Source organism: Magnolia sinica, chromosome 17, assembly GCF_029962835.1.
Source record: "Magnolia sinica isolate HGM2019 chromosome 17, MsV1, whole genome shotgun sequence".
NCBI classification, from domain to species: domain Eukaryota; kingdom Viridiplantae; phylum Streptophyta; class Magnoliopsida; order Magnoliales; family Magnoliaceae; genus Magnolia; species Magnolia sinica.
This window is the reverse complement of record NC_080589.1, coordinates 51,893,882-51,908,011: the sequence shown is the minus strand read 5'-3', so window position 1 is coordinate 51,908,011 and position 14,130 is coordinate 51,893,882. Positions and strand designations below refer to the sequence as shown.

The 14,130-nt window shown below is 39.3% G+C and overlaps 1 protein-coding gene across 2 annotated transcripts; it reads right to left on the bottom strand.

Annotated features, from left to right (window-relative positions):
- Window positions 1–1,657: 1,657 nt before the first annotated feature.
- On the bottom strand, window positions 1,658–8,923 carry LOC131231448 (probable leucine-rich repeat receptor-like protein kinase At1g35710). 2 transcript variants are annotated; one of them, XM_058227640.1, is made up of 3 exons: window positions 5,159–8,923; window positions 4,964–5,065; window positions 1,658–2,247 (listed from the first exon to the last, which is right to left on the bottom strand). In XM_058227640.1, exons 1-3 carry the CDS (start codon window positions 8,799–8,801, stop codon window positions 1,889–1,891), a joined length of 4,104 nt encoding a protein of 1,367 aa, XP_058083623.1. In that variant the 5' UTR covers window positions 8,802–8,923; the 3' UTR covers window positions 1,658–1,888. The 2 variants fall into 2 exon arrangements, with proteins under 2 accessions (XP_058083623.1, XP_058083622.1); XM_058227639.1 differs by having other exon boundaries at window positions 4,964–8,923.
- Between the last annotated feature and the right edge of the window lie 5,207 nt (window positions 8,924–14,130).

Here is a 14,130-nt window from a genome sequence, read left to right as displayed (position 1 = left end):
TTTTCTCTTTTAACTAAAGAAGCCACAACTTACCATCTCTTTATCTTTTGGATTTGGGAAAAGCTTCACTTAATTCCCATTTAGCTATTTATCCCTCTTCTTCAATCTATTAGAAATCTTATCGAGGGTTACATGTGTCATGTTCCTAACATGCTGAGCAACTTTTATTTCTCAGCCCTTGTTTGACATATTTGGGAGGGAGAATATAACCGCATTTTCAATTCTAAATCTCTTTAAAAGAAAGCCATTCTTAGACCATATCATTAATGTTTTGAAATCTATAGTCATTTTGGTTTTTAAGCACTTGTTGGTGCCAATTCCACAAGCTTGCTCTTTGCCGCCTAGGATATCCCCACGTCGCATAATAGAGCGAGTCTTCTTGTGCTTCAAAACCATGATCAAAGATATCCCGACCTTAGTGGATAATATCATGTGTTAAAATAAATGGTATAAGAATTGGGCTCATGTTCTTTCCTCTCTCCTCAGGAGCCATCTAAGGAGTTATCTTAGAGGTTGACATGCATAGGCTAGGAGATAGAAGTCTGGAAATCCTTTTTGTTGCCATCTCTAAATTAAATATTATCTATATTTTAATGCTCTTATTTAAGTTTATAAAAAGGAGGTGTGAGATTTCTACTTCAAACTATTGTTCATGTACTATGAGTCTTGTTATGGGTGAAAATGAACCAAGTAAGACAACCTATATGAGCGAGAATACAAAGTATAGAAGAGGCAGAGAGCTCGGTCCTCGCCGCCCAGATGACCTGTATGAAGAAGAAAATGCGCAGAAGAGAAAGTCAGCCCACTCCCTCCATGAGAGAGAACACAAAGCATGGAGATGAGCTGGGTCCATGCTTCCGAGCACAACCTCCACGAACAACTTTGAGTCCCAACCACCGGAGGGGACCTCAACCTCGGCTATCTCGCCAATGTAACTGGAGGACAACCTTTGAATACCGACCTGACCTCAACCGAAGATCATGATCGCGATCAACAATTCTACTCGAACAGCGTGGCAGGACATTGATCAGCCCGACCTCGAGTCATCTAGAAGGGACTACCGGATTTCTGCATTAACAAGTCTATTAGCTAGTGTACTCTTATATCTCTCCTATTGTATTATTAGAAAATGCTAGAAAGAACTTATTTTAATATTGTCTAGGACTCCCCTGGGTGCTACTTTTTGAATTTTTCTTGCTTTGAGTTAACTTTTCATTTGATTTTCTTTTCTTTAATTTCTTCCATGGCCCAGGGTGTGGGCTCTCCATCCCTAGCCGAGGGCTTAGGCTCTTTTCCTTTTCTTTTTCTTTGTTATTTTTTTTGTCTTAGGGTGTGAGTGCTTGTTTCAAGCCCAATATGTGGGATTTTTTTCTTTTTTTCCTTTGCTTTAAGGGTTTTTGCCCCTTGTTTTTTTTTTTTTTTTTTTTTTGTGCGTGTGTGTGTGTGTGTGTGTTCAATTAGGTCGTAGCCCTTGGTAATAAAAGAGTCTTTTCTTCCCTGCCTTCTAAAAAAAAAGAAACTCAGACCATCTCTCTTAGATAAACAAACTCTTTCTTTTACTTTTCATGATACATTAGTATATATAAGGAAAATGATTATAATTCCAAGAAAGTAGATTTTTTATTTGGCTTGAAACCCTTCAGTTAGAAGATAAACATCACACAAGAAAACATCTTTATTCTTTCAAATACTTTATAACAAAGAGATTTCGATCACCAACACTAAAATACTACATTTCTATAAACATCGATTCTACACACTGAATTATGTACATATCATAACAAGAAAAACACCTTCTCCATGCTCGATGATTTTCATACAACAAACACACAGTAATAATGTTCATGCCACCACATGTCCACAAACTTGGTGATTTTCATCCACCCAACTATACCTTCAGATCCATCAGCTGACGTAATGTAACTGCATGGAATGGCTGTAGAGAGAAAGAAGGCCCTCTAATAGAAAGCTCCTGAGCCACATGTCGCATGGTTGGCCGAGTGTCTGGATCTGGCCGAATGCATGCAAGAGCCATGGATACCACAAATAAGACTTCCTGTGCAACATCAGCCATCGGATCTGAGAGACGTTGGTCCAACATATCTTTTAGCAGTGTATCTTGTCTGCTTGATGATGACAAAGAGGAGATGAGCTCCCCAGGATGACTTCCCATCATCACTTCAAGTGCCACAACACCAAAGCTATATACGTCGCATTTTTCAGTCACCCTCATTGTATATGCAAGCTCTACAAGGAAGCATATTGTTAGTCATGTTCATTTCTCTTTCTAAGCATCAATAGCTAAACTCTTAATCATATATCAAAACTCACTTGGGTTTCTCGAGTTAGGTTTCATATCTTGTAGGTTTTTGTGCTTGCTAAACCTAAGGCATCTCTACAAAGATGTGTTTGAAAGATTTGGGAGGTGAATAAGATGGGACAGGCTTTCGGATGATCATCCTAGGAAAGTCGAGATGGTCAACTCACCAGGCATGCCACATATATACATTAAGTACGTACTATTGGTTTTTATTTTTCTCTCTCGGAACTATCTATTGTTTTCATGTGGTGGTGGCCTGCCCGATAAGCATACTGGTATAGTCATCGTGTCGGGTCATCTGCATGGTTGAGCCGACCTCTATGTATGCCTCAAATGTCCCAAATGCATGAAAAGTTGGCATGTATGAACCAGACTGTAATGGTGCGCATATGGGCATCATTGCAGCTACACATTTCATCAGCATGAGTGATATGTGAATTGTTTGACAATATTAAAATGGATTTAGCATAATTACTTATATCAATATTCTGGATCCAGTAGGAATAACCTTCTAAATAGTAGGAAATGCCATTTCAACGGTTTGAATGGCCTAAAAATATAAAATGGACCATTGATAGTTTCAATCATGGTAAGCTACCAAATACTTTTTCTTATTTTGGGATTCACCTGTACATTTGATCCACTTGGATTTTGGGCTTACACCCTAATATAAGATGGGAAAGTGGTGGACGGTTTGGATTTGCAACAAGCATCATGAAAGTGTGCTCCACCGAAATTCAATGGAAAGTGACAACCATTGTCGCCTCGGGTCACATCTCACGACTCTTCGGAGTCTCACTACAAGTGGTTTCTAAAAGCATGGGGCTATCGTGATATGCCGTTTACAAGTTTGGCCATGTTATTTTTACTTAGCTGCCTAAAGATGAGGAGATCAAGTGCTCGGGTGAGTCACAAAGCAAAAAAAAAAACAGAGTGAATTGTTAAAGGCCACTGTCCAACATTTTGCTGTTGTGAGACCCACCTGTGCATTGGATCAACCTCAATTTTGGGCCAACATCCTAAAATTAAAATTAAATGGCCAAATAGGTAGGGGGTCGAATTTATCACAAGCATCACAAAAGTGGGTCCCCCCCAAGATTTGATAACAAATCATGTCTTGTCACGTGTCTGAACCCAGGTACGTCTGATGGGAGACGGTCATGGTGATCATAGAGCCCAACATGTTGTTTGAGAAAAAACCAAGCTGTCCACCATTTCCCTCGTATGATTTTACAGCTTGAGCCAAAAATAAATAAAAATGATCCGAATCAAAAGCTCAAGTGGGCCACACGGATTGTAAAAGTACATATTGAACATACACCTATCAAATTATCAGGGGCCATAGTAATTTTATATTATGGAAAAAACCAAGTGGTTACATTCAACCCATTGTGAATGACCTTTTGAACAGTTGGAAATGTCATTTTAACAATTTATATGGACTAAAAGCATAATAAATAAACAAATAAATAAATTGACTATTGATAGTTTCAATGATGGTAAGCTCGTGACCACTTTTTTCTATTGTGGGACTCACTTGTGTATTCAATCTACTTAGATTTATAGACTTATGCCCTAAAATAAGATGGTGCACTGGTGGACGGTTTGGATTTATGGCAAGCATCACAAAAGTGGGCCCCACTAAGATTTAACAGATCATGATAACCACTGACGGCTAGCCTCGGTTTAAAATTTCATTGGACTTAGAATTGCCTAACATAGAACACAACACGTTAGTTATGAACGTATTTGCATGATGGGACCGTGATTATGGGTCCCACTATGTTCTTTGCAAGAAATCTGAGCCACCCACCATTTCCCTCATATGATTTTAGGGATTGGGCTCTGAAATAATTTAGATGCAAAGCTCAAGTGGGCAAAATGACAAATAAGGTATATATTGAACATATGCCATGGGGCTAATGAAATTTTAGATCAGATATAAAAATTCAGTGGTTACATTCATCCCACTGGGAATGACTTTTTGAACGGCAGGAAATATTGTTTTAACAGTTTGGATGGCCTTAAAAAATGAACCATTAATAATTTCAACGGTAATAAACTACCAACCTACTTTTTCCTGTAATGGGACCTAAGTGTGCATCATAACTGCTTGATTTTGGGGCCATGGCTTAAAATGAGATGGAGAAAATAGTGGATCTTTTCCAATCCCCTATGCTTTGGATTTGAAACAAGCATGATTCTGGAGTCCACATCATAGTTCAGTGTTAGTATTAAATATCCTAGGCTATAATCATTGAGTTTGTTTGAAAAAAGGAGTAAGCAATTTTTTTATGAGATAATAAAGTCAAATAAGACGGCTTTTGGACCATCTTTCAAAAGAGTACTAGGGTTTTTGGAAAGAGTTTAAAAGTAAGCTCTTGTTTTTTACAATAGATGAAAGGATACACAGGTGTTTGTAAAACCTCTAATTTAGAGAATCATAGTGGGAAAAGAGAGCATTTTCTGATACAAATTTCTCATATTCCAGTTGCCCTGGATTGCCACATTCAGCAACAGTATTCTAACATATACACAAACTTCATAATATATAAGTGCCAACAAAAGATAGAATAGCTTAAGAAAATAAAGACCAATTACTAATAAAACTATTAAAGCGTGGAGAATCTACTAGCAACTAACCCGGAGCGATGTATCCGCAAGTGCCTGCGAGTGCAGTCCAATTTGAGGAATCGGGTATCAGCAATCGTGCAGTTCCAAAGTCAGAGACACTAGCCTCAAGTTCTGAATTCAACAGAACATTGGTGCTTGATAGGTCTCGATGGACAATCGGTAGGGTACAATCATGATGCATGTAAGATAAAGCATGAGCCACACCTTTGATAACATTCACCCTCAAAGTCCAGTCCAACTGTGTAGCTCCTTCATCGTTGCTTAGGATGCTTGCCAAGCTTCCCCTTTCCATGTACTCATAGATTAGAAATGAGCATCGAGCATGGGAACAAAAGCCATAAAGTTTCACAATGTTGCGATGACGGATTTCCGTTAATGCTTTTATCTCATTCCTAAAACTTCTTTGATCAGATTGATTCCCACCTTCGAGTAGGTGAAGTTTCTTTATAGCTACTACCTGGCCTGCTGGTAGATTTGCTATGTAAACTTTTCCATACCCTCCAGTTCCAATGCAGTATTTGTCATGAAAACCCTCTGTCGCCTCCGCAATGTCTTCAAACGTGGAAATCCTATCATAATTCCATGTTGAAAATGTATTTCCTTCGCTCCTTTCAAGAACCTCTTTCTCTATTCTTCTTCTTCTTTGATAATAAATGGAAGAAATTATGCCGACGATTGCAAATAAAAGAAACAATACTGAGAAGAGAAGAATAATGAGGATCACAACTTTGTGGCGTTTCCTTGCATCACCATGACTTATTGAAGAGGCATTGCAAGGCCGCAAACCTTGTACTTCACCACATAAGCCTTTGTTTTTTATGAATGCCTCTGCCGGAGCCTTCCGAAAGGCTTTGCTGCTAGGAAGAGGACCTTCCAAAGCATTGTATGAAAAATCAATGGATTGCAAGCTGAACATCTCTTCAAAAGAATGCGGAATAGAGCCTGTCAGCATGTTATGGGAGAGGTTTAACTTTTCCAGCCTAATCAATTTTGCGAGTTGTGGTGATATCTGTCCATTGAAGGAGTTATGACTTAGATCTAGTAAGATCTGTAGGTATTCTAGGTTACCAATCTGAAAAGGAATGCTTCCATTTAAAACATTTTCGCTCAACTTTAGATACTGGAGTTTGGAGCAATCCCCAATTTCAGGTGGTATTGAACCACTTAGCTGATTCCTTGACAGGTCAAGAAACGCTAAATCGGATAGTTTTCCAATCTCTTGGGGTATCTGACCAGAAAGCTGGTTATCATTTAAAGTCAAGTTGAACAAAGAAGTCAGCCACCCAAATTCCTTTGGAATCTCTCCTATTAGTTGGTTCGAAGAAAGACCAAGCACTTCTAGCTGCTTCAGCTTCCCAATCTCTAGAGGAATTCTACCGGTGATCATGTTCCCGGAGAATGTTAGCTTTGTCAATTTTTGGCTTTCTCCCCAGTTTGGTGAGAGTTCACCAAACAGCATGTTGTTGCTGACGTCCATGTATATGAGATGTGGGTATACACCAAAGGCTTCTGATACATTTGCAGTGAGTTGATTTCCGTTGAGTAGAACTCTTGTTAAGCTAGTGCACTTTCTGAAGCTTCTCGGAATCTCACCACTGAAATGGTTGTTTGGCACAGTGAATTTTTCAAGAGATCCCCCATGGCATAACTGAGGTAAGTAGCCAGAAAAGTTGTTGTTACCCAAGTAGAGTTCCGAAAGATTTGTCATGTTTGTCATTTCTTGAGGCAAGGAACCAGAAGCTTGGTTGGTGTGGAGATTCAAAAAAGTAAGCTTGGTCAACTTTCCAAAAGTACGAGGGATAGAACCAGAAACTTGGTTGGTGTGGAGATTCAAAAGTGCAAGGTTGCTCAAATTACCTAAAGCAGGAGGGATCCGACCAGTCAGATTGTTTTGGAACAACGACAATTCAACCAGAGCATGTAGATTCCCGATTTGTGAAGGAATGGAGCCAGAGATTTGATTTTGGTCCAGGTACAAGATGGAAAGCTTTGTCAGATTTCCTAAAGTGGAAGGGATGGAACCATTTAAATGGTTAACGGACAAGTCAAGCTTTTCAAGATCAAACAGATTCCCTATTTCTGGAGGAATAGAACCAGAGAATTGATTTTCGGTCAGAAGAAGAAGAGTGAGCATGGACAAGTTTCCTAAAGTGGAAGGGATAGAACCTGTTAGAAGGTTAGTGGACATGTCAAGCTCTTTGAGATTAACCAGATTCCCTACTTCCGGTGGAATTGAGCCAGAAATTTGGTTGTCGTAGAGATACAATTTTGTAAGGTTGCTCAAATTACCTAAAGCAGGAGGAATCTGACCAGTCAGATTGTTTTGGAACAATGTCAACTCAACCAGAGCTTGTAGATTCCCGATTTGTGAAGGAATGGAGCCAGAGATTTGATTTTGGTCCAGGTACAAGATGGAAAGCTTTGTCAGATTTCCTAAAGTGGAAGGGATAGAACCAGTTAGAAAGTTACTGGATAGCTTGAGATCCCAGAGATTAACCAGATTCCCTACTTCAGGTGGAATAAAACCAGAGAATTGATTTTCAAACATATGAAGAAGAGTGGACATAGATAAGTTTCCGAAAGTGGAAGGGATAGAACCTGTTAGAAGGTTAGTGGACATGTCAAGTTCTTTGAGATTAACCAGATTCCCTACTTCAGGTGGAATTGAACCAGAAACTTGGTTGTGGTAGAGATACAAAATTGTAAGGTTGCTCAAATTACCTAAAGCAGGAGGGATCTGACCAGTCAGATTGTTTTGGAACAATGTCAACTCAACCAGAGCTTGTAGATTCCCGATTTGTGAAGGAATGGAGCCAGAGATTTGATTTTGGTCCAGGTACAAGATGGAAAGCTTTGTCAGATTTCCTAAAGTGGAAGGGATGGAACCATCTAAATGGTTAATGGACAAGTCAAGCTTTTCGAGATTAAACAGATTCCCTATTTCTAGTGGAATTGAACCAGAGAATTGATTTTTGAACAGATGAAGAAGAGTGAGCATGGACAAGTTTCCTAAAGTGGAAGGGATAGAACCTGTTAGAAGGTTAGTGGACATGTCAAGCTCTTTGAGATTAACCAGATTCCCTACTTCCGGTGGAATTGAGCCAGAAATTTGGTTGTCGTAGAGATACAATTTTGTAAGGTTGCTCAAATTACCTAAAGCAGGAGGAATCTGACCAGTCAAATTGTTTTGGTACAGGGACAACTCCACCAAATTCTTGAGATTCCCTAACTCTCCAGGTATTGTGCCTGAAATTTGATTTCTGGATGAAAACAAAATTCTGAGCATGGGCAAATTACCCAAAGCGGGAGGGATCTGACCAGTCAGATTGTTTTGGGACAATGTCAACTCAACCAGAGCTTCTAGATTCCCGATTTGTGAAGGAATGGAGCCAGAGATTCGATTTTGGTCCAGGTACAAGATGGAAAGCTTTGTCAGATTTCCTAGAGTGGAAGGGATGGAACCATCTAGATGGTTAATGGACAAGTCAAGCTCATTCAAATTCACAAGATTCCCTATTTCCAGAGGTATTGATCCAATTATTTCATTTGCAGACAGATTCAGGGACGTGAGTTTGTAAAGGGGTTCAAGATGGGCTGGAATGGTTCCTATGAGTGTGTTGCCGCTGACATCAAGATGAAGGAGGTTTGGAAATGACGGGAAACTCAAGTTATCGAGCTTACCTTCCAAACCCAGACTCGGTAGGCTTATCCCTGTGACACTTCCAAGGATGTTGCATGAGATCCCGGTCCAGTTGCAAGGAGAGATTATGTTGGTGGTAGAATTAGCAGAAGGAAGAGACCATGAATGGAGAGCTTGTGATGCTGAGAGGCTGGCTTTCCATTTCATGAGAGCCTCTACTTCTGAGAGTGTGGATGATGGTGCTGCTGTTGCAAATGATATTGCTTGGAAAGAAAGAAAGGCTAACAAAATGAGTAGGAAAGCAAAGGGTAGAGATTTGTGTATGGCCATGGTTGCCATTGCTTATGGAATGCTACCAACTCACGATGGATGGGTATTTATAAGGGAAGGTTGATGCTATTTTAAATAAAAAAAATCTCGTACACATGCGCGCATGCGATTCAGACGGAAGCGGATTGCCTGTTGCACACTAGCACGTGAGTATCCACATGCACCACCTGGCCTCTGTAGGTCCCATCGTCATGTTGGTGTTTTATCCGCACCATCCACATAGCACGACAGAAAATCATACATATTCAACGCTCAAGTGGACCACACCACATAAAACAGTGGGAATTGAATGCACACCGTTGAAATCTTCTTGATTGTGGTCGGTTACGAACTTACCACTTATATTTTTAACGGTAGGCGTTCAATCCCCACTGTTTCTTATGGTGTGGTCCACCAGAGATTTGGATCCGCTTAATGTTTGAGCTCATGCCCTAAAATGAGTTGAAAAATAAATGGATGTTAAGGATAAGACACGTACATCATGATGGGTCCAGCTACCTGGCTGGTGTTCGGGTCACTATACAAACCACGTCCGCAGAATTGTTCAAACGACCTGGTTTTGGGATTACTGTTTATTTGATACTCTGGCAGGGCATGACGTTTGATATGCAAGCACTTGGATCTAAATTCAGATTTGCTGAACTCCGGTAGATGTCCTCCAATTCGATAGCCAATTAATCAAATAAATGTAATTTCACGTTGCTTTAAGGCATTCGAATAATTTCCAAGTGCCTTCATACCTTCCATCACAATTTCCAAAACATCAAGTTTATCTCAATATATATATAACACCCTTTATAGGGATTTGCTACTGACAGGTTGAGTAGCGGGACTTGCGGCTAAAGTGACGTCACCAATTTCACATTGGAATAGATAATTGTAGCTTTTGGTGACATACTTTTTTTCTCACTAACATGACACACTTATGTTGGGCATTGGTTGTCCAGATGCCTTGTATTCTGCAGGGCACAGTTGACCGTGAGGATCTAAGGTCGACTGTGACTCACTGTGATGTTCACAGTGTGACCGTCGAGTTTCACAATTTTGTGCAAAATAAGATATTTTGATGTAGAGTGGGTCACAAACACTTTTATATCCAAGATGGAACAGAGAAGGCTTGATCCAATGCGGAAGTGATTAGGACCGTCAGAACATTAAAACATGCATATCTCTCAAATTAGAATGAGTTATTTGACGTACCATATATGATTTTAGAGGTAGGAGAAGCTACTTTAGCCAACCAACTTGCTACATTGGGTTGTCCACACCAAATTTGCTAGAATATTCCATCATATCGACAGTCAAAAATTCATTTTATTTTCGATTTTGTTTGATCATAACTTTTGATCCATTGAGCTTTAGGAGTTGTGTCTGACATGAAAAGGGCTTAGAAAATTTAGGAGAACAACGTGGTTAGGCCAAATAAGACACTTATTTTTGGCCAAAAACTAAGAAGTATAGTGGAAATCATGATTGTCTATAAATAGAACATTTATAGTAAGTCATGAATTTTAGGGAGTTTGAATTAGAGTTTGATTCTGAAACTTATTTCTAGGTTTGGTATCAGTATTTAAATGATTGTAAATTCATTTTTATCCATCGATCAATTTATTTCTGATTTTATTATAATTTATTTCTTTTTTCTATCTCTCCTCGTGGATTCAAAAAATCTCTGTGAGGAATGCAGAGAAGCTCTGTGGATTTAGAATAATTATCTCGTAAGGAAGATGGTGCTCGACCTCATCATGTCCATCCGTGAACCATATTTAAGCCTTACTTTCTTATTCGGAGTACTTATAAGGCTAATGAAAAGCTAATACAATTGTTTTCTTAAGGGGCTAAGGTTGGCCAAGGGAGATGGTTTTCTACACTTGTAAAGAGTCTTGGGAAAGATTTCTCAAGGAATTTAGGGGTTTCCCAGATGTACACATCACAAGGGGAGATCGGGTACATATATAATCGAAAAAATGTGACTTCGTATAATTTTAAGGTTTTAATTATAGTGGATCTTTGTCGTTTTGTGCTATGATTTTTTCATGCAAGGATTTTTCCATGTAAAATATCATCGTGTTTGTGATTATTTGCTTTTAATTTAGTTATCCTGTATCATTATATTGTTCTATCTTCATTTATTATGCTTTGGCAAAGCACACAAAATGATGGTAGTGTTAGATTCAAATTTCTAACACCTACGATCTGTACCTATTGTTGTCTCCAATTTACATTATTGTGGTGTGATATAGAGTGGGTTCACTCCCAACAACTTCCGTGCCATGAAAATAGTAGATCCCACTAGGATTATCACCCTTGTAAAAAATCAATCTAATTGACCCACTAGGTGGCCTACACCTATATGTTGAGCCAGGTGTAGCTTTTGGGCTTTCAGGATTTTAAAGTATGCGATCAATCAGAAGTCACAAATATGATCAATTAAATCAGAACTCACATATGATCAATTATATATATATATATATATATATATATATATATATATATATATATATATATATATATATATATGGAAAAGGTACTATGCCCTTGACCTCACGATAAGCTCTTGTGAGGTCGAGCTGTGTGGGCCCCACCGTGATGCGTTTCGAACATCTACCCCATCAGTCAGATGCACCATTCCATCGTGGGCCTAGGTCTCAAAAATCAAGTCAATCCGTGACTTGTGTGGGCCACACCACATACAGAAGTGGGGAGGGGCCGTGCACCATTAAAACATTCATAATCGGTTTTTGGGCCCACAAAGATGTGGTTTGCAAATCCAGCCCATCCATTATTTGTGTCCCACTTGCATAAGGGTTTAGACCAAGTTTCAGCACATTAAAAACTCGGGTGGGCCCCACCAAGTGCTTTTATATGTTTTAATGGTGTTTCACATGATTTTAGATGGTATGGCCCACCGAGTTCCGTATACCGCTGATTTTTGGGATATCCCATAATTTAGAGAGTACCCATCCTCTCTCTCATCATATATATATATATAATATATATGTATATATATTATATACATACATATATATATATATATATATATATATTGGGAAAAGGTACTATGCCCTCGACCTCACGGTAAGCTCCCGTGAGGTGGAGCTGTGTGGGCCCCACCGTGATGCGTGTCGACCATCAACACCGTGCATTTGATGGGTACCCTCTAAGTTATGGGATATTCCAAAAATCAACCGTATACGGAACTCAAGTGGGCCATACCATCTAAAATCATGTGAAGACACCGTTAAAACATATAAAAGCACTTGGTGGGGCCCACCTGAGTTTTGAATGCTGCTGAAACTTGGTCTGAACCCTCATCCAAGTGGGACACACATAATGGATGGGCTGGATTTGCAAACCACATCTCGGTGGGCCCAAAAAATGATTATGAATGTTTTAATGGTGCACGGCCCCTCCCCACTTCTGTATGTGGTGTGGCCCACACAAGTCACGGATTGACTTGATTTTTGAGACCTAGGCCCACGATGGAATGGTGCATCTGACTGATGGGGTAGATGTTCGAAACGCATCACGGTGGGGCCCACACAGCTCGACCTCATGGGACGGTCCCATCAACTCGAGCGCATAGTACCTTTTCCCTATATATATATATATATATATATATATATATATATATATATATATATATATATATATATATATATATATATATCATGGAAGTGAATTGATGATTGGATTGGATGCCCCAAGCACGAGCAAAATTTTCGAGTGCGATTCACAATGGCTATGTAACTATGATGGAGATGGTTTCCATACCAAGAGGAAGGATGTTGAGAATTGTTTCTGTGACGAAGCAGCCAGAAACCTAAGTGAAGAAACGTACTGTGAATGAGATGAACAACTTTTAAGTATTTTATTATGAAGAGTTTTATTATATAGCCATTATTTTGGCAGGCCCACAAATAAGTCTTAATTTGAATTTTTGATCTGCCGTATTTTTTTTCTATCATGTCCTAGCATGAGCTGCATATATAAACTAATGGACGTGATGGATATCTCACGGATATCTCAGTGGGCCTCCATGATAGGAGCTTCCTTTATGCAGGCAACTTGTGTCCATCACAGAGCAATCTCTCCTCATCACCAAATATCCATTTTGAAGATGGTGGGGCTAATCCACCTCACATATGACACGGAGCTACTTCAATCCAAACCGTCTAAGTTATGAGTCCCATTGTCAATGGAGATTAATGCCTCTAAGAATATACTGATAAAGCAATACTAGCCATCCATTTAGTGTCAATCAAATGGAAGGTAAAAAGTACCATATGAAGTGGTTAAAATTTGATAATTAAATCAGATGGTTAAAAGTATGCTCTCCGTGTAATTTTCTGTAATGCTCCCTCAACATTAGGGACAACAATTTGTACGGTTTGAATTGCCATGCAACCATGCCATGTATATGATTAAAGAAACCACCATCTTTTAAATGGTGTGCAACAAAACATGGTCCTCTTATAATTTTACATGAGATTGCTTTTCGTGTAGCCACTTGATCACCAGCATGAAAGCGGATTAGGCGTTACCCAGGGACCCGTTAGCAGTGTTTCCATAGTAGACTGCATTCAATCACCACTGTTTTATATGTCGCGGTACACCGGAGATTTGGATCAGTTTCGATTTTGGCACCATGCTCTAAAATTAGCTCATGGATGGATGGTATAAATATGCAATATATACATCAAGGTGGGCCCATGGTCAGGGGAACCTAAGGGGAAACGGATTGGCTACTCCCCCTGCCATCGTCCAATGGCTGATGGTCGGTGCTCTGTGGGCCCTAGCATGAAGTATGTGTTTCATCCATGCGATCCATCTATTTTTCCATATCATTTTATGGTAGGAAACCAAAAGTGAGGTATATAACAATCTCAAGTCGACCACATTACAAGAAACAGTGTTCAATGAGAATCAACCATTAAAAACTTTTTGGGGCTATAAAAGTTTTGGATCAAGCTGATATTTGTTTTTTCCCTTCATCTGGGCCTGTATAAACTAATCAACAGATTGGATGTCAAATAAACAGTACAGTGGGCCTTAGGAGGTTTTTAATAGTGGATATACCATCACTATTGTTTTCCCATACTGTGGTGCACCCGAGATTTATATCCCTCTCATTTTTGGGATCAAGCTAAAATGATTTGTAAAAATGGATTAACAGAATGGATGAAACACATACATCATGGTGGGG

Bases quoted from the DNA above. Each gene is read 5' to 3' on its own strand.
- LOC131231448 (XM_058227639.1), bottom strand. From the start codon at position 8,801: ATGAAATGGAAAGCCAGCCTCTCAGCATCACAAGCTCTCCATTCATGG. The intron at 2,248-4,963 runs GTTAGTTGCTAG...GCTTCCTTGTAG, and splicing joins TTGCGGATACATCGCTCCGG to AGCTTGCATATACAATGAGG.